Source organism: Triticum aestivum, chromosome 5A (assembly GCF_018294505.1).
Source record: "Triticum aestivum cultivar Chinese Spring chromosome 5A, IWGSC CS RefSeq v2.1, whole genome shotgun sequence".
In the NCBI taxonomy this organism is placed as follows: domain Eukaryota; kingdom Viridiplantae; phylum Streptophyta; class Magnoliopsida; order Poales; family Poaceae; genus Triticum; species Triticum aestivum.
In genome coordinates, this window is record NC_057806.1 from 462,215,844 (window position 1) to 462,234,842 (window position 18,999).

The window sequence follows — 18,999 nt, forward strand, 5'->3', positions numbered from 1 at the left end:
GACTCCATCAACCCCGTTCACTTGAACGCTTCCGCTTAGCGATCTACAAGGGTATGTAGATGCACTCTCCTTTCTACTCGTTGCTGGTCTCTCCATAGATAGATCTTGGTGTTACGTAGGAAAATTTTTGAATTTCTGCTACGTTCCCCAACAGTTACACATATTAAGTTCCCTACGAGGTGATAAGTTTTGTTATGTTCTCTGTTTAATGTTCCCTTGTACTAACAATGCAGCTGAATATGAGGCCTTGCTCCATGGTCTTCGGATGGCTAAAGAGATGAATTTAACCCGGGTTAAGTGTTTTGGTGACTCGGACCTGGTAGCTCAACAGGTGTCTAGCACTTGGGATTCCAAGGATCCACTCATGGCGACGTATCGACGAGAGGTGGACATAGTGGCTGGCCATTTCAAGGGTTATCAGGTTGACCATATAGACCGGCGAAAGAATGAAGCGGCAGACACTTTAAGTCGCTTAGCCTCTCAACATAAACCGGTGCCGCCCAATGTCTTTCTGGATGTGCAACATAATCCATCGGTCAAGATACCTACAGAGGAGTATTTGGTTGTTCCTGACCCGGAGGCTCAATTGGTGGCAGCTCTTCACGTTATCCCGGATTGGACAGTCCCATACCTGGCGTACATGAACCGGGGCAAGTTACCAGAGGATGAATACTTGGCCAGGCAGATAATCCGGCGATCCAAGTCAATGACCATTATCAATGGGGAGTTACATCATTGAAGTGTAACAGGGGCGTTTCAGTGTTGTGTGTCTCCTCAAGAAGGCTGTGAGATTTTGGGTGAGATCCACGAAGGAGATTGTGGTCACCATGCCAGTTCAAAATCCTTGGTGGCTAAGGCCTTTCGTCACGGCTTCTATTGGTTGACGGCTCAGGTTGATGCTAAGGATTTGGTAAAGAGGTGTGACGACTATCAGAAGTTTGCCCGCCGCACTCATGTTCCGGCTCAAGAATTAAGGATGATTCCAATCACTTGGTCGTTTGCAACTTGGGGGCTGGATATGGTTGGGCCCTTTAAGAGATCCAAGGACAAGAAGACCCACCTACTGGTGGCGGTTGATAAGTTCACCAAGTGGGTAGAGGCAGAGCCAGTCAGTAAGTGTGATGCAGCCACGGCAGTTCAATTCATTAAAAAGGTGATCTTCTGGTTTGGTTTTCCACACATCATCATAACTGATAATGGTACTAATCTATCCAAGGGTGCTATGGAAGAATTTTGTCAACGTGAGCACATCCGGCTTGACGTATGATCAGTGAATCACCCCCAATCTAATGGTCAAGCAGAGAGAGCCAATCAAGAGATTTTGAGAGGCATCAAGCCCTGGCTTATGGTTCCTTTAAAGCAGACGCCGGGTTGTTGGGTGGAGCAGTTACCTTCCGTGTTATGGAGTATCAATACCACACCGAACAAATCTACGGATTACACGCCTTTCTTCATGGTTTACGGAGCAGAGGCGGTTCTCCCTAGTGACATCCGTCATGACTCGCCCCGTGTGGCGGCTTATGTTGAAGCTGGTAATGAGAAAGCACGTCAGGACTCACTGGACCTGTTAGATGAGGAGCGTGATCTCGCAGCGGCTCGTTCGGTGATTTACCAACAAGACCTGCGTCGTTATCACAGCCGCCGGGTTAAAACCAGAACTTTTCAAGAAGGCGATCTGGTTCTCTGGCTCATCCAGGATCAGACTAATATGCACAAGTTGTCCCCACCTTGGGAAGGACCTTTTGTGGTCAGCAAAAATCTGCACAATGGATCATACTACCTTATCGATGTTCGAGAGCACAAAGACCCACGTAAATCGGAGGAGGAGACCCAACAGCCGTGGAATATAGCTCATCTTCGGCCTTAATATACTTGAGCCATAGGCTCTTCTTGTGTACATAATTATGACAATGTATATATTATGATCAATATAATAAACCGGAGCCTCAGCTAAAGCGGGGTCTCTGTTGTTTTTATTACATCATGTGTGCTTACATGGGGGCTTGTGTTTATAAAGCGGAGTTCTATTGAGCTGGCTTATAAAGCCACACATATCAAAGGAAATCACTAGGGGGCTTGGTCGTATTTGAACCATAGCTACACCTCTTGATCAGCTTAAGGCCAATAGGAAATCACTAGGGAACTTGGTTGTATTCGAACCATAGCTACACCTCTTGATCGGCTTAATGCCAAAAGGAAATGATGTGGGGCCAAGGAGAGTGTTGCAACAGCACAACTCAAACATAGGCACCCACCGAGCACAGCTCAAATGTTGCTTGGGGGCTCTTTGCTTCTCAAAGAACAAAGAGCTTGCACCCTTGCAATAGGCTATCAAGCCAGGCTTGGAAGCCAGGTGTATTCACCTAAAACCCTGGGTTATCCTGCCTTTTTAAGTAAGTCATTCCATCCAGGTAAACCTGGTATGACCCGCCGAACGTTTGATAAGTCAATCTCATAGACCCTGAACTTGTCAAAGTTAAAATGACGATTGGTGAATGATTGAGGTCCATCTTAAAAGGCTTTGAAAAATGGTTTAATTCAGTGGCCTGGCAGCCCATGAAAAGCCTCGATTCAGGGCATGGCAGCCCATGAAAAGCCTTGCATGTTCTTGTTGTGTTTTTATTTGACAAGTTTTTTCTCCTTTGGTGAGATTTTTAATATCTTATGATAAACCGGCGTTTATTGACCCGAGTCGGCTTTCAACGATAAGTTGTTAGTACATGATCAGTTATAATCCGGCGTTTATTGACCCGGTCTGGTTTTGACTACCAGTCACCAGTATTATATGTGGATACACCGGTGTTTATTATAACCCGGTACGGTTTTATCATAAACCGGCAAAACATGGAAGGAGTTATCAATACTCAAGATTGGGGTTATCACCCTAAATATACAAAAGTTGGTCAACCAACAATGTGACTCGATATCACAGGTATCATCTTTTCATCTTTGATTATTTTTTAATGTACGGCCTTGGTTATCAACCTCAACTATATATTTGGGCATCATGACCCGTCCAGCGGTAAACCGCCAGGACACTTTCAAATTTCTTGTATGCAGGAATAATTTGAATAACACCGCTACGGATTATGAACATAATATATCCTAAAGCATGGTGGATTCACAATATCAGGCAAAATAAGTATGCACGATGGCATAGCAGACCAAGTGTTTTGAACTAGCCTATTACAAGGCGCTTTAATGCCCAAAAGAATAATTGTTTTCAGCAAGTGTGGCAGTACACAGAAGGCTAAGCCGTCCTCCGGATCATGACTCGTCACCAGGCTGAGTTGAAGGATGTGGATCATCCTGCGCTGGTGCATCCCCCTCCTCTCTACCCAGTGGCTGGAAGTCAATGGTTACCCAGTCGATCCCAGTTAAGGCTTGGAACACAGCTTCATCACTTATAAGGTTTGAGGAGTTAACATCAGGGGCATAGGTGTGCTTACGGATTGGTGGAATAAGATCATCCACATCATGTGTTGGCGCAGGATATCTTTTCTGATCAGAATCATAAACCGGCTGATAGTGAGAGAGATCGGTTTCCTCAGCCAATTTGCTTTCTAAGGGCCGCATTTCCCTTGTCAACCAGTGAAGATCATCATTGTTAAACTCTGAGCCGTCCTCCTTTACGCCAGGGTAGCCACTGCCTATATCCGATGATTCAAGATCCGGTATCCATGCCTTAGCCCGGATTAGGGCGGTTAGCGCACCTGACCTTGCAGCTGATCTTTTTAGCTCATCCAACCGGGCAGGCAACATTGACAGTTTCTCAATGGTTTCCTTTATCAAGGTTGGAGGCGGTTTGTTATGAGCAGCAATGCAGATGGCCCATTGAGCTCCGAAATATAACTGCTCTATCAGAGTATAGGCAGCCTTCAGCTTCATCCGCATGTCAGAGCCCAGATGGGTAATGCGGGTTCCTGTGTCATTGCGAGCATCAGTAAACCGGTAACTAATGAGATAATATATGTTGGAAACTTTAGGTGAAAGTACTTACCAAAAACAGCAGAGGTCATGGCATTGATCTGTCGCTTTAAATCGGTCAGCTCTTCGACCACCGGTTTAAGGGCTGCTTCTGCGTTTTCAGCTCTCTTTTGTAAAGCGCCTTTCTCTATACCCCAGTCTGCCTGTTCCTTCTTCAAGGTTTCCTTCAGCTTCTCCATGGCTGCTAAGGCACTGGTCAATTCCTCTTTGGCTTTGGAGTTCTTTGCTTGCTGGGATTTGATATTTTCTTGAAGGTCAGCGGTTTGGGCTTCCTTTTTGCTCAGCCCAGCCTATAAGAGAAAGACATATTATGAGGTGGCAGTGAAATTTGGAAGTTCCAAGCACATAAAAAGTTATACACTTGGCACTTGGGGGCTAGTGCCTATTTGCTTGATTATCAGAATTTTTTAACAAAGTCCCAAGCACAATGCAAGTATTATTCTTGACACTTGGGGGCTAATGTACGTTTGCTCAAAGTAACATTGGTTAAAGTCCCGGTTCAGCTTGAAAAGATAAACCGGCCCTTGCGGACTACACAGACGAAAGCTAAAAGATTACAATGCTAAAGTACCAGTTCATCTTAAAAAAGATAAACCGGCCCTTGGAGGATAAGAATGCAGAGTTGAGATATTGCAAAGTCCTAGTTTAGATTGGCATCATAAATCGGCCCTTGGGGGCTACTGGAGTTGGTACTTGAAATTGGACATAAGAGAGAAACAGTTATGAAGTTACCTCATATCGCTCCTTCATCAGATTCACTAAACCGGCTTCGTAATCACGGTTTGTGTACAAACGGTTCAAAAAACCAGAATGAAGTTCTTGGGCGTTGAGGTGGGCATAGCTTGACAAGTCTGTGCTCCCCTTGCCCTTGACCATAGCAAAAAGTTCCTCCTTGGCACTAGCTTTGACAACGCAACAGGATTGCCAGGGGTGGTGTGGCCAACGCCAGTAATTATAATATCATCTTCCTTGTCACCAGCAGATTTTACTGGAGTTGACGGTTTATCAGCGGCCTTACTTGGACTTGATGGTTTATCATCAGTTTGGACCGGGATAAGGTTTATCATCATGGCCTGTTGCATCAACTTCTACTTGTTCAACAAAATCATGGTCCTGAGGGGGTGGATCGTCAAACATAGCGTAATGACGTTCATTCCTTCCGGTTCTGGAGTTCTCTCGGGTTTAACAGCCACATGGTCATTAGACGTTTTATTCACCCGAGCTTTCTTGATGGGTCTGGCCTTGGCCCTGAAAGGAAAAGATATAAAGGTCAGTATAACATGCAAGTGTGAAGTGTCAAAAGATTAAGTTTAAAGTATTTACCCAGGAACAGTCTTAAGAGGAGGGAGCTATATGGCCGTTGACTCGCCAGATGATGAATGAGGCGTTCCCTGATAATTGGAATCAAACGGATTAAGGGGTTGACGGAAATAACCCGCCTTGGGATAAGAAGGATCGGAAGTGGGTAAGACCTCAGATTGACGCTTCTGAACCGGAGTGTTCGGTAAACCGCCTGAAGTGACTACTTGGACACTGTGCCGGGTTGTGCGGCGAGCTTCGTGTTGCTGTTTCTTCAAAAAAAAAGTTTGGGTCCAAGTGAGCTAGGGGTGAGAAAATCTTACTTTCCGGATTTTTTCTGTTGGCAGAGGGTCTGAACCGGAGGAAAGGATAATTACCTCTGCATCATCGGCTTGGCTGCCATCAGCGTCATCCTGATAACAATGATTGTCAATGAGGTGTTTGAAAAATGAACCAAGAGAGTCAAGTTCTACCTCTACGTCCGGATCATCAAGGTCGTCATCAAGGTTTAACCCGATGGGTTCAGCTGCCTTCTTGTTCGCGGGTCTCTTGACAACCTTCGTCTTAGGTCGAGGGGTCTTGGCCGGTTTATCTTGAGGTTTCTTCTTCCAAAATGGGTTGTCACCCTGTTAAAAGATTGACAGAGGATATAAAGGATTGCGCAGTTAAGAATATCAAGTACAAAGCAGGAGTGAGGCAATTCTTATAGCTGGCAGTTTATTCAATGTATAAAAGGGACTTAATCCGGTCCTACTATGGACAACTGACGGTTTATTCAGCATCTTCTTAACAGACTCAGTAACTTCAGCCTCTGTTAGCTGAATATCAATATGACATTGAGGATCTTTTGAGTCCCCTGTGTACTCACACATTAAACCGGGGCGACGGCTTAATGGTAAAATACTCTAAGATATCCAGCAACGAACAAAGTCCACTCCTGTCAAACCGTTAGCCATGAAAGCTTTGAGCTTGGCCAGTTGTGGTGCATATGTGGACCGTTCCTTGGCAGTCAGTCGTTGCGGAAATGGGTGTGTGTTGGTAAGCCGGTGAGCAGGACAACCCGACAGAGGGTTCTCATCTTCAGGGGAACTGTCCTTATAGTAGAACCAAGTCTGGTTCCGGTCCTTAGGATGGTTGTGAAGTTTGGCGTCAGGGAAGCTGACATCCTTGCTTTTCTGAATGGAGACGCCGCCAAGTTCAGTGTTGGGCCCATCTACGAATTCAGTATGACGGTTCAAATAGAAAACATCCCGGAACAATTCAACAGTTGGTTCTTCTTGTAGATAGGCTTCACAAAACACTTGAAAGTCGCAAATATTGGACACAGAGTTGGGTCCAATATCTTGAGGGTGGATCTGGAAGCTGGCAAGCACATCACGGAAAAACTTGGATTCAGGCGATTTAAAACCACGCTTCATGTGATCAACAAATTCCACTACCTCGCCGTCTTTTGGGGTAGGAGGATTTTCTGGACCGGGAATACGCCAGTGTATTTCGCTTTGTTTTGGTAAATCGCCAGTTCTGACGCAACCATCTAGCTGCTCTTCAGTAACCCAGGAAGGGACCCAGTTACAGGCATAAAATTGTTTGGCCATTTCAAATGAAAAGCTGGAAAAAGATCAAATGCTGGTTTAAGGTTCATGACAGACAAAGCATAAAGCGTAGTAGATTAAGGGAAATGCATTCAAAGCATGTAAGATTGTTAAACCGGAGGTTGATGTTATTATAAATGGTAAAGCGATTGGCGGTTTACAAGGGGACTAATGGCATATGGCATATTATTTTCTAAAAGATAAACCGCCCACGCAGACAATGAAAGTACAGATCTGAAGCAAAAATGACTAAGCGAGGAAAAACAAGTTTCACAGTTTTACATTGGAATTTTGGATCTACCACATGTCAGGAAAAGGAAAATAAGTCTAGACCTAAAAACCAGTACAGAGGAGTTCATCAGTTCTAAGGAGGCCTTTGTACAAGAAAAGGGGATCTACTAGTATCTAAAATGGATACGAAATAGCTATTGTGTGAGGTTCATACTTCTTTTAGATCAAAAGAGGATGCAGTAGAGAGACTACAAGAAATCCGTAAGGAACATCGAAGAACACGGAAGAAATTGCAAACCCTAGCGGATCTTCAGAGGAAGGGAAGAGGAACTTACCGAAGCTGTTGAAGCAGCGGAGGCGCGTCGCGTTTTTCTGGAACGATCAGGTTGATGCAGCGGTCGGAGGTGAAGACGAGGGTGGAGCTTGACAATGGCGGCTGCGCGTACGGGTCAGGTTGGCATGAGGAAGAAGAAGCGAGGAGTCAAGAGGGAAAAAATGAAAAGGACCCCCGGTCTTATCTATAAGGTGAAAGGATAAGTTGCAGGCGCGAAAATCGAGGAGCTCAAAAGTTGGATATTTGACAGAGCGGTCGCCTCAATTTTCGGAGGCTCGTTAATGAAGGTGAAGTACATTCAATTTTTAAACAGGTGACGTCATGGCGGTTTATTACAAACCTGGAGGATGACGTCATGGCAGTTTACAAGATTTATGCGAAGGTGTGGAAGGAGGAATTTTTCTAAGTGTTGAAGATTGACATGAACAAGTTCAAATCAATCTGGGGCCTAATGTTGGAGATATTACTACTAGGTATAAACTGGCTATGAGGGGCCAGGTTATGCCCACAATGAGTTAGTCATATTTGAAGCCCATGATGACAAGAAGTATGGCGCTTTACGGCAGGAGATTTAACATGAAGGCCCAGGGCCCAAAGGTGGATTAGGGCCCATAGACATAAACCGTCATATGTTATGTAACTTATGTTGTAAGGCAAGGAAAGGTAGAAACTGAGCCGGGCACGTTTACGAACCGGCCTCGGGATTCTATAAACCGTCGTGCATCAACCCGTGTATATAAAGGGATGACCCGGCGGCGGTTTAGGGACAACAAAACAATAACTCGAGAGCCAGGCAAAGCGGATTTGCTCCCTGGTCATCGAAACCCTAGCAATTCCATCACAACCGGACATAGGCTTTTACCTTCATCTTAAAGACTAGAACCGGTATAATTCCATGCGTCCCTTGTCCGCTTTAACCCCTTCAAGCTAACCCGTCGTGATGGCTCCACGACTAAGTCCTTTCACGAGGACATCTGCCGTGACAAAACCACGACAGAAACTATTGGGTACACCTTCTATCACAGATCTGAAGGCAAGATATTCGTTGCTAAGAATGGATCCTTTCTAGAGAAGGAGTTTCTCTCGAAAGAAGTGAGTGAGAGGAAAGTAGAACTTGATGTGGTAACTGTACCTTCTCCCTTATTGGAAAGTAGTTCATCACAGAAATCAGTTCCATTGATTCCTACACCAATTAGTGAGGAAGTTAATGATGTTGATCATAAAACTTCTGATCAAGTTACTACCGAACCTCGTAGGTCAACCAGAGTGGTACGTTAATCTTGTTCTGGAGGTCATGTTACTTGACCATGATGAACCTGCAAACTATGAGGAAGCGATGATGATCCCAGATTCCGCAAAATGGCTCGAGGCCATGAAATCTGAGATGGGATCCATGTATGAGAACAAAGTGTGGACTTTGGTTGACTTGCCCGATGATCGGCAAGCCATAGAGAATAAATGAGTCTTCAAGAAGAATACTGACGCTAAAGGTAATGTTACTGTCTACAAAGCTCGACTTGTTGCAAAAGGTTTTCGAGAAGTTGAAGGAGTTGACTATGATGACACCTTCTCACCCGTAGCAATGCTTAAGTCCGTCTGAATCATGTTAGCAATTGCCACATTTTATGATTATGAAATTTGGCAAATGGATGTCAAAACTGCATTCCTTAACGAATATCTTAAAGAAGAGTTGTATATGATGCAACCAGAAGGATTTGTCGATCCAAAAGGTGCTAACTAAGTGTGCAAGCTCCAGCGATCCATTTATGGACTGGTGCAACCATCTCGGAGTTGGAATATACGCTTTGATAGTGTGATGAAAGCATATGGTTTTATACAGACTTTTGGAGAAGCCTGTATTTATAAGAAAGTGAGTGGGAGATGTGTAGCATTTCTGATATTATATGTGGATGAAGTATTGTTGATCGGAAATGATACTGAATTTCTTAATATCATAAAAGGATACTTGAATAAGAATTTTTCAATGAAAGACCTCGGTGAAGCTGCTTATATATTGGGCATCAAGATCTATAGAGATAGATCAAGATGCTTAATTGGACTTTCACAAAGCACATACTTGATAAAGTTTTGAAGAAGTTCAAAATGGATCAAGCAAATAAAGGGTTCGTGCTTGTGTTACAAGGTGTGAAGTTGAGTCAGACTCAATGCCGAATCAATTCAGAAGATAGAGAGAAAATGAAAGTCATTCCCTATGCTTCAGTCATAGGTTCTATCATGTATGCAATGTCGTGTACCAGACTTGATGTGTGCCTTGCTATTAGTTTAGCAGGGAGGTACCAAAGTAATCCAGGAGTGGATCACTGGACAGCGGTCAAGAACATCCTGAAATACCTGAAAAGGACTAAGGATATGTTTCCCATTTATGGAGGTGACAAAGAGCTTGTCGTAAACGGTTACGTCGATGCAAGCTTTGACACTCATCCGAATGACTCTAAGTCACAAACCGAATACATATTTTTATTGAATGGTGGAGCTGTCAATTGGTGCAGTTCTAAGCAGAGCGTCGTGGCGGGATCTACGTGTGAAGCGAAATACATAGCTGCTTCGGAAGCAGCAAATGAAGGAGTCTGGATGAAGGAGTTCATATCTGATCTAGGTGTAATACCTAGTGCATCGGGTCTAATGAAAATCTTTTGTGACAATACTAGTGTAATTGCCTCGGCAAAGGAATCCAGATTTCACAAGAGAACCAAGCACAACAAGATACGCTTCAATTCCATCCGCGATCAAGTCAAGGAGGGAGACATAGAGATTTGCAAGATACATATGTATCTGAATGTTGCTGGCCCTTGACTAAGCCTCTTTCATGTGCAAAACATGATCTGCACCAAGACTCCATGGGTGTTAGAATCATTACTGTGTAATCTAGATTATTGACTCTAGTGCAAGTGGGAGACTGAAGGAAATATGCCCTAGAGGCAACAATAAAGTTGTTATTTATATTTCCTTATATCATGATAAATGTTTATTATTCATGCTAGAATTGTATTAACCGGAAACTTAGTGCATGTGTGAGTACATAGACAAACAGAGTGTCCCTAGTATGCCTCTACTTGACTAGCTCGTTAATCAAAGATGGTTAAGTGTCCTAGCCATAGACATGTGTTGTCATTTGATGAACGGGATCACATCATTAGAGAATGATGTGATGGACAAGACCCATCCATTAGCTTAGCACTATGATCGTTTAGTTTATTGCTATTGCTTTCTTCATGACTTATACATGTTCCTATGACTATGAGATTATGCAACTCCCGAATACCGAAGGAACACTTAGTGTGCTATCAAACGTCAAACGTAACTGTGTGATTATAAAGATGCTCTACAGGGGTCTCCGATGGTTTTTGTTGAGTTGGCATAGATCGAGATTAGGATTTGTCACTCTGTATATTTTGGAGAGGTATCTCTGGGCCCTCTCGGTAATGCACATCACTATGAGCCTTGCAAGCAATGTGACTAATGAGTTAGTCACGGGGTGATGCATTACAGAACGATTAAATAGACTTGCCGGTGACGAGATTGAACTAGGTATAATGATACCGACGATTGAATCTTGGGCAAGTAAAATACTGATGACAAAGGGAACAATGTATGTTGTTATGCAGTTTGACCGATAAAGATCTTCGTAGAATATGTAGGAACCAATATGAGCATCCAGGTTCCGCTATTGGTTATTGACCGGAGATGTGTCTCGGTCATGTCTACACAGTTCTCAAACCCGTAGGGTCCGCACGCTTAACGTTCGATGACGATTTGTATTATGAGTTATGTGATTTGATGTACCGAAGTTTGTTCGGAGTCCCGGATGAGATCACGGACATGACGAGGAGTCTCTAAATGGTTGAGACATAAATATTCATATATTGGAATGTTATATTCGGACACTGGAATGGTTCGGGTCGTTTCGGATAAGTTTCGGAGTACCGGGGGTTATCGGAACCCCATTCGGGAAGTTATTGGGCCTCATGGTCCTAATGGTGGAAGAGAGGAGGCAGGCCAAGAGGTGGCGAGCGCCCTCCCCCCTAGCCCAAACCGAATTGGAGTAGGGCTAGGGGGCCGGGCCCCCTTTCCTTCTCTTCTCCTATTCCTTCCCCCTTCTCCTTGTGGAAGTAGGAAAGGGGGGATCCTACTTGGAGTAGGATCCCCTCCCCTTAGGTGCGCCAACCCTAGCCGACCTCCTCCTCCCTCCCCCCTTTATATACGTGGGAGGGGGCACCCCATAGACACACAAGTTGATCTTTTAGCCGTGTGCGGTGCCCCCCTCCACAGATATACACCTCGGTCATATCGTTGTAGTGCTAAGGCGAAGCCCCGCGTCGGTAACTTCATCATCACTGTCAACACGCCGTTGTGCTAATGGAACTCACCCTCGGCCTCAGCTGGATCAAGAGTACGAGGGACGTCACCGAGCTGAACGTGCGCTGATCGCGGAGGTGCCGTGCGTTCGGTACTTGATCGGTTGGATCGCGAAGACGTTCGATTACATCAACTGCGTTACTAAACGCTTTCGCTTTTGGTCTACGAGGGTACGTAGACACTCTCCCCCTCTCGTTGCTATGCATCTCCTAGATAGATCTTGTGTGATCGTAGGAATTTTTTTTAAATACTGCGTTCCCCAACAAATGCCACTAACTAATTCTTTCCTAAGAAACTTTATTTTTTCCATTTTTAGTTTTATTTTATTTTATTTCTCTACATAAGATAATACCAATGCCACTTAATTCGTTTCATCTTAGTGTAATAGATTCCCATATTAAATTCTTATTCTTGCATATTATAAAAAAATGTAATTTTTGTGTAAATTGTGTGCAAATTTGATCATTATTTGCTTTAGTTTTTTTCATTTCCTTTCTTTTTAAAGGGTAATACCAATGCCATTAATTCATTCTTACTTAGGAAACTTCATTATTTGATCTTTTTAGTTTTTATTTTATTTTATCTCTTCTTTAAGGATAATAACAATGCCATTAAATCATTTTGTACCTTAGAAAACTTTATTATTTTGATTTTGTTTTAGTTTTTGTTTCATTTTTTTTCTTCTTCAAGAGTAATACCAACGCTACTAATTCATTCTTCCATAAAAAATTCATTATTTTGTATTAGTTTTAGTTTATTTTGTTTCTTCTTTAAGGGTAATACAATTGCCACTAATTTATTCCCTTTTAAGAAATTTTTGTTTTGTGAAACTATTTTTATATGTTTATTCCTGCATATTATAAAAAGAATATTTTTTGTGTAAATTATGGCAAAAATATTCATTATTTATTTTATTTGTTTCTTGTTCTTTCTTCTTTAGGGGTAATACCGAAGACACAAATTCATTTCATTTAAAAAAAATGTTTTGGGAAAAGTTCCACTATTACATTCTCATTCTTGCAAATTATAAAAGACACAATTTTTGTGTAAATTGTGTGCAAGTTTTGCAATTATTTGTTTATGCTTTCTAATTCCTTTCCTCTCAAAGGGTAATACCAATGCCACTAATTCATTCTTTGTTAGAAAAAATTCATTATTTTGATAATGTTTGAGGTTTATTGTATTTTATTTCTTATTTAAGGGTAATGCCACTGCCACTAATTCATTAATTCTTAGGATTTTTTTGCGAATATTCCATCTTTATTTTCTTATTCTAGCATATTATAAAAAGCCCACTTTTTGTAAATTTTGTGCAATTTTTTTCGTTACTGTTATATTTTTTATTTACTTTCCTTTTTAACGGCAATACCAATGACACTATTGCAGTGTGGCATTTCCCTACTGAGTATAGTAAAAAAAATACCAATGACACTAATTCACTTCATTTTATAAATTTTTGATTTTTTTTAAATCTAATATTACATGCTTATTCTTGCATATATTTGAAAAATACATAATTTATGTGTAAATTGTTTGCAAATTATGTCATTATTTGTTTTAGTTTTCAATTTAGTTTCTTCTTAAAGGGTAATATCAATGCAACTAATTAATTCTTCCCAAGAAAACATTTTTATTTTTATTTTTATTTATTTTTAGCCTTTATTTCCTTGTGTTTCTATTTTAAGGGTAATACCAATGCCACTATTTCCTTCTTATGGAAATTGCTTTTTGCAAAACATTCCACTATTAGATTTTTATTTGCATATTATGTAAAATTACAATTTCTTTGCAAATTTAAGCATTATATGTATTTTTATTTTCTTTCTACATAAAGGATAATACCAATGCCACTAATTCAGTCTTTCTTAGAAACTTCATGATTTTATTTTATTTTTAGGGTAATACCAATGCCACTAATTCCTTCCTTGTTAGGGAACTTCTTGTTGGCAAAATAATCCACTTGTATGTGCTTATTCTTGCATATATTGTATAAAAGCACAACATATGTGCAAATTGTGATAAAATTCTATCATTATTTATATTAATTTTTTATTTTATTTTTCTACTTGAAGGGTAATACTAATGCCACTAGTCCATTTCTTCATTAAAAATTTCTTCTTTGCAATTATTTTGCTGTTATATGCTTATTCTGGCATAATATATAAAAGTGCATTTTTATTAATTGTTGGCAAATTTATAATTATTGTAACTGTTGGCAGATTTATATTAAAATGCACAAAATCAACTGATAGATGATATAGGTCAGCCAGCATTGTTGTTAACGAATGTCCTTTGTCAATTGATCAAAAAAGTGACTTATACAAGTTATCATTTTAGTCACCTGACAAAAAAAATGCTAAATGCACGGGTTGTTATGAGTGTTTTAGGGGCCCTTCCCTCTAATTTGACATCTAGCCGGTCCAGTAAAAGGATTTCATTTTCTGAATGGAAATGAGACCATGTTGGCGGCAATAATTCTAAACGCATGGGGCAATATTAATGCAACTAATTAATTCTTCCCTAGAAAGCATTTTTATTTTTATTTTTATTTACTTTTAGCCTTTATTTCCTTGTGTTTCTTCTTTAAGGGTAATACCAAGTCCACTATTTCCTGCCTTCTTATGGAAATTGCTTTTTGCAAAACATCCACTATTTAATTTTTATTTTTGCATATTATATGAAATTATAATTTCTTTGCATATTTAAGCATTCTATGTATTTTTATTTTCTTTCTACAGAAAGGATAATACCAATGCCGCTAATTCAGTCTTTCTTAGAAAACTTCATTATTTTATTTTATTTTTAGGGTAATACCAATGCCACTAATTCCTTCCTTCTTAGGTAACTTCTTGTTGGCAAAACAATCCACTCGTATATGCTTATTCTTGCATATATTGTATAAAAGCACAACATATGTGAAAATTGTGATAAATTCTATCATTATTTATATTAATTTTTTATTTTATTTTTTTACTTAAATGGAATACCAATGCCACTAATCCATCCCTTCATTAAAAATTTCTTCTTTGCAATTATTTTGTTGTTATATGCTTATTATGGCATAATATATAAAAGTGCATTTTTATTAATTGTTGGCAAATTTATATTTATTGTAACTGTTGGCAGATTTATATTAAAATGCACAAAATCAACTGATAGATTATATAGGTCAGCCAGGTTTTGTTGTTAATGAATGTCCTCTGTCAATTGATCTAAAAAAGTGACTTACCCAAATTATCATTTCAGTCACTTGACACAAAAATGCTAAATGCACGGGTTGTTATGTGTATTTTAGGGGCCCTTCCCTCTAGTTCGACATCTAGCGGGTCCAGTAAAAGGACTTTATTTTCTGAATGGAAATGAGACCATGTTGGCGGCAATAATTTTAAACGCATGGGGTTTTACGGGCTTGCCAAAAGATACCAACTAGGACACGCCGTGAATCGATAGCCCGTGTGTGTGTGGTGGTGGCCCATCTTATCGTATCTTATAAAAAAGGCTGAGAAAACTTTCTTGGAAATTGTTGTTCACAAGCATCCCCGGCGGCGCTGAAGGCCGTGGCGGTAAACCCGATCACGATCCGCATCTCTATGACAAGAGTATACGTGACGGCCGTGGCTGCGCACGCTGCGTGCCTCGCCTGTCAGGCTGCAGATGGGAGGGGATTAAATGAGGGGAGCATCTATGTGCCGCTTACTGTGGCAACCAATCGGGGCTTTGCACAAGGCGCCCCCCGACTGGGCTGGCCCACACAGGCGGCGAGCGGTGTAAAAATGAAAGAATAACACGAAGCTTCAACAAGGAATCGATCTCACGACCACGCCACCTGTAGAGCGAGGTACCTAACCACTACGCCTGATTGATGCTTGTGGTGATATGGCAATGCGAATACAATAGAACTAGTCACATTAGCAGATCCAATTATTTTTTATTTGTTCGATCTTTTCTTGTAATTTCTGAATATTTTTTAAAAGCAAGAACATTTTTTACGAACACACACAAGTTTTAATTTTTTAGCATTTTTTGAATATGTAACCAAATTTTAAAAAAGGAACAATTTTGTAGTTGTGGACAAATATTGAAAAACAGGAACATTTTTAAAAATTACGATCAGTTTTGATAAAAACAAACAAGTTTTTTGAAAATGTGAACAATATTTTGAATTGTTGAAAAAAACTAAAAAAGGAACATATTTTAAATTTGTGAACAAATAACAAAAAAATATGAACATTTTGTTAAATTCCAAACAAAAATTCACAATCATGAACAAGTTTTTACAAAATACGAACATTTTTTGAATTTGTGAACACTTTTGAAACAGAGGATCATTTTTAAATTTGTGAACAAATTCTGAGAACAGGAACATTTTTTAATTTATGATTTTTTAAACAGGAACATTTTTTTAGAATGATGAACAATTTTTTAAAGATGTGATTTTTTAAAAAAATTGCAAACAATTTTTGAAACATTCCAAACGAATGTTCTCGAAGATGAAATTTTTTCAAATATTCAGGAAAATGGTCTATATTATGAAAAAGAGCATAGATATTTTGAATTTCTGAACATTTGTTTTGCCTATGCGAACAAAAAATTTAAACTGCAAAAAATGTTTTTTTTAAAACATGAAATTTTTTTGAAGTGGTGAACAAAGTTTTAAACCATGAACATTTTTTGAATTTTTGAACACATATTTGAAAATAGAAAATTTTGTGAAATTATGAACATTTTTTGAAACAAGTCGAACAAATTTTGCAAGTTATGAACAAATTTTGAAAACAGAACATTTTTGGTAAGAAATCTGAGAAAGAAAACTTTGTAAAATGCGAACATTTTTTGAAAAAGAAAAAGAAATCTGAGAAAGAAAAATGAAAATGAAAAGAAAAGAAAATCAGAGAAAAAAGAAACAAAAAAGAATTAAGTAAATAAAATAAACAGAAAAAGGAAACAATGAGAGAAAAGGAAAAAGAAACAGAAAAAAGAGAAATAAAAAGATAAACAGAAAAGAAAGAAATCCGGTTCAGGAACCTTCTAGAAGGTTCCCAAAACCGTAAAAAACCGAAAACGCTGAAAGCGCTTAAACAGACCGGTCCAATACAAGCTATCGGATCGACCGCCTGTGCGAACCTGTGACTTTTTGCCGCAGAGAGCGGCGAATAGGAAATTCCTTAAATGGGACTAACCATCCCATCCCACTTTTTCTTAAGTGGGCTAGCCCTATTAATCCATTGAGAACCCACCTCGCCCACCAGCTGCCACTTCCCGTCGGGGCATCAAAACGGACGGCCTGCGAGCGAGAGACGCCAACTTCCGCTCCATCCAGCTTGACGATGTCAGTAGAAAGACGCTCCTGTCCGAGGACATGCACAACCTGCTCCATCTCATCAGCAACACCGGTCCCGCCGTCGAGTGCAAGATCCTCAACGTGTCATCGTACATGGGCGCCGAGCTCGCGGGCCCTCCGCAGCCACCAGAGCAGCTTGTTCCGGGTGATATCTGACGCCGGCGGCAGTGGCCTGACAGAGGAATAGGCGGCAGCCTTGGGTCAAAGGATAAATCGATCGATCAGGACAGAATCTCACACCTAGCCAGCATGAGTCGAGTGCAAGCTCTCCTTAGCTAAGTGAGATTCCACTTGCGCCCAGATAATTTGTGTAAGTTGCCACGGGATTTCTGGTTATTCTCATCAAAATTAGGAGGACTAAGAGCATCTCCAACAACCGCGTTATATAAAACGTCGCGCCGCAAATTTATGGGTTTTAGCGCGCGCAATCGCTATCCGAGCTCTAGCGGACGCATAATAACCGCGCGCGCGGCATAAAGAGTTCAGTGTGCGGTCCAAATCGCCATGGCGCGCCATTTATTTGTTGCGCCCGCTACCACGTGCCGCACACTCGAGCGCCCGCTCGTGACTTTCACCTACCCCGACCCAGGCGCTGGCGCCGCCGCCCGCACCACCCCGGCCTATTCGGCGACCATTCCGGAGCTTTCCCGGCCTATCCCCGTGCCGCCGCCACTTCCTCCTTCTCCCTCCAGGATCCGCCGCCCCTCGCGCGTGCCATTCCACCGACGAACAGCACCCGGCCGCCCACTGCCGCTCGGCACCCACAAGATGTTCGAGAAAACGCTTGCAAGGTATGTATTGCTTCAACTTCACATTTTTACATGAATTTGGTGCATGTTTTTTGTAGTTTTTATAGCCTAGTTTAAATTGAACATTATAGATGAGTTCGTCATATGATTCTTCCGAAGAAGAATTTGATATTGAAGCGGAGGAGGATCTTGCAATGATCCTAGCTATGCACATCAATAAAAAACCGAAGCACGGTGGTTCGGTTATGGGTCGGCGGAAAATTTGGAGGGATAGGATCGATGCCCACAACAGATTGACCAGGCACTATTTTGCGAATAACCCCGTGTACCCCGAGTCATACTTCCGACACCAGTTTAGGATGAGCACCGAGTTGTTCAGACGCATTGCAGAGAAACTAGCGAGCCATGAGCGGATTTTTTAGCAAAGGAGGAATGCCGCTGGAGAGCTCCGACATAACACCTTTCAGAAGGTGACAGCCGCTTTGCTTATTTTAGCATAGGTATGTGTTGGGGATATAGCTACCAGGTATGACCCTCCCAGGAGGGGTTGGGTCAACCCCAATGGTGGGTTACAAAAAGAAGCCCAGTAACATTCAAAGCGATAGTTTATTAAGACTTATAGAAGGCCTAAGCCTAGAGGCGGCTTAAGGCCCAATATTGTAAACCACCATTGTAAGGAAAGACTTGTAAAGAAAGGCATGTAAAAGAAGTCACCGAGCCGGACACATTTTATAAGCCGGCCGGGACTCTGTAGGCTGCCAGGCGTCAACCCGTGTATATAAGGGGACGACCCAGTGGCGGCTTAGGTCAAGAAACAAGAGACAACAACTCGAAGCCAGGACAGGCATATTCGCTCCCTGGTCTTCGAAACTCCAGCAATTCCAAACACAACTAGACGTAGGGTTCTACCTTCATCGTAAGGGGCCAAACTAGTATAAAACCTCTCGTGTCCTTTGTCCCGCTTAACCCCTTTAAGCATCCTAGTTGCCATGGCCCTACGACTAAGTCCTTTCTTTAGGACATCTGCCGTGACAATTCCACGACAGTATGCCCGCTGATCTAGTTGATGATCACTTGCCCATGGGTGAG

At 41.3% G+C, this 18,999-nt stretch overlaps 1 protein-coding gene across 1 annotated transcript in view; it reads right to left on the bottom strand.

Moving 5' to 3' along the window:
• The window catches only part of LOC123101388 (purine permease 1-like), a 65,201-nt gene that overhangs the window by 33,029 nt on the left and 13,173 nt on the right, over positions 1-18,999 (bottom strand). Inside the window, exon 4 of the mRNA XM_044522864.1 lies at positions 15,352-15,460. Within this exon, the coding sequence (XP_044378799.1) occupies positions 15,352-15,460 (109 nt within the window). The remainder of the gene's footprint in view (positions 1-15,351; positions 15,461-18,999) is intronic.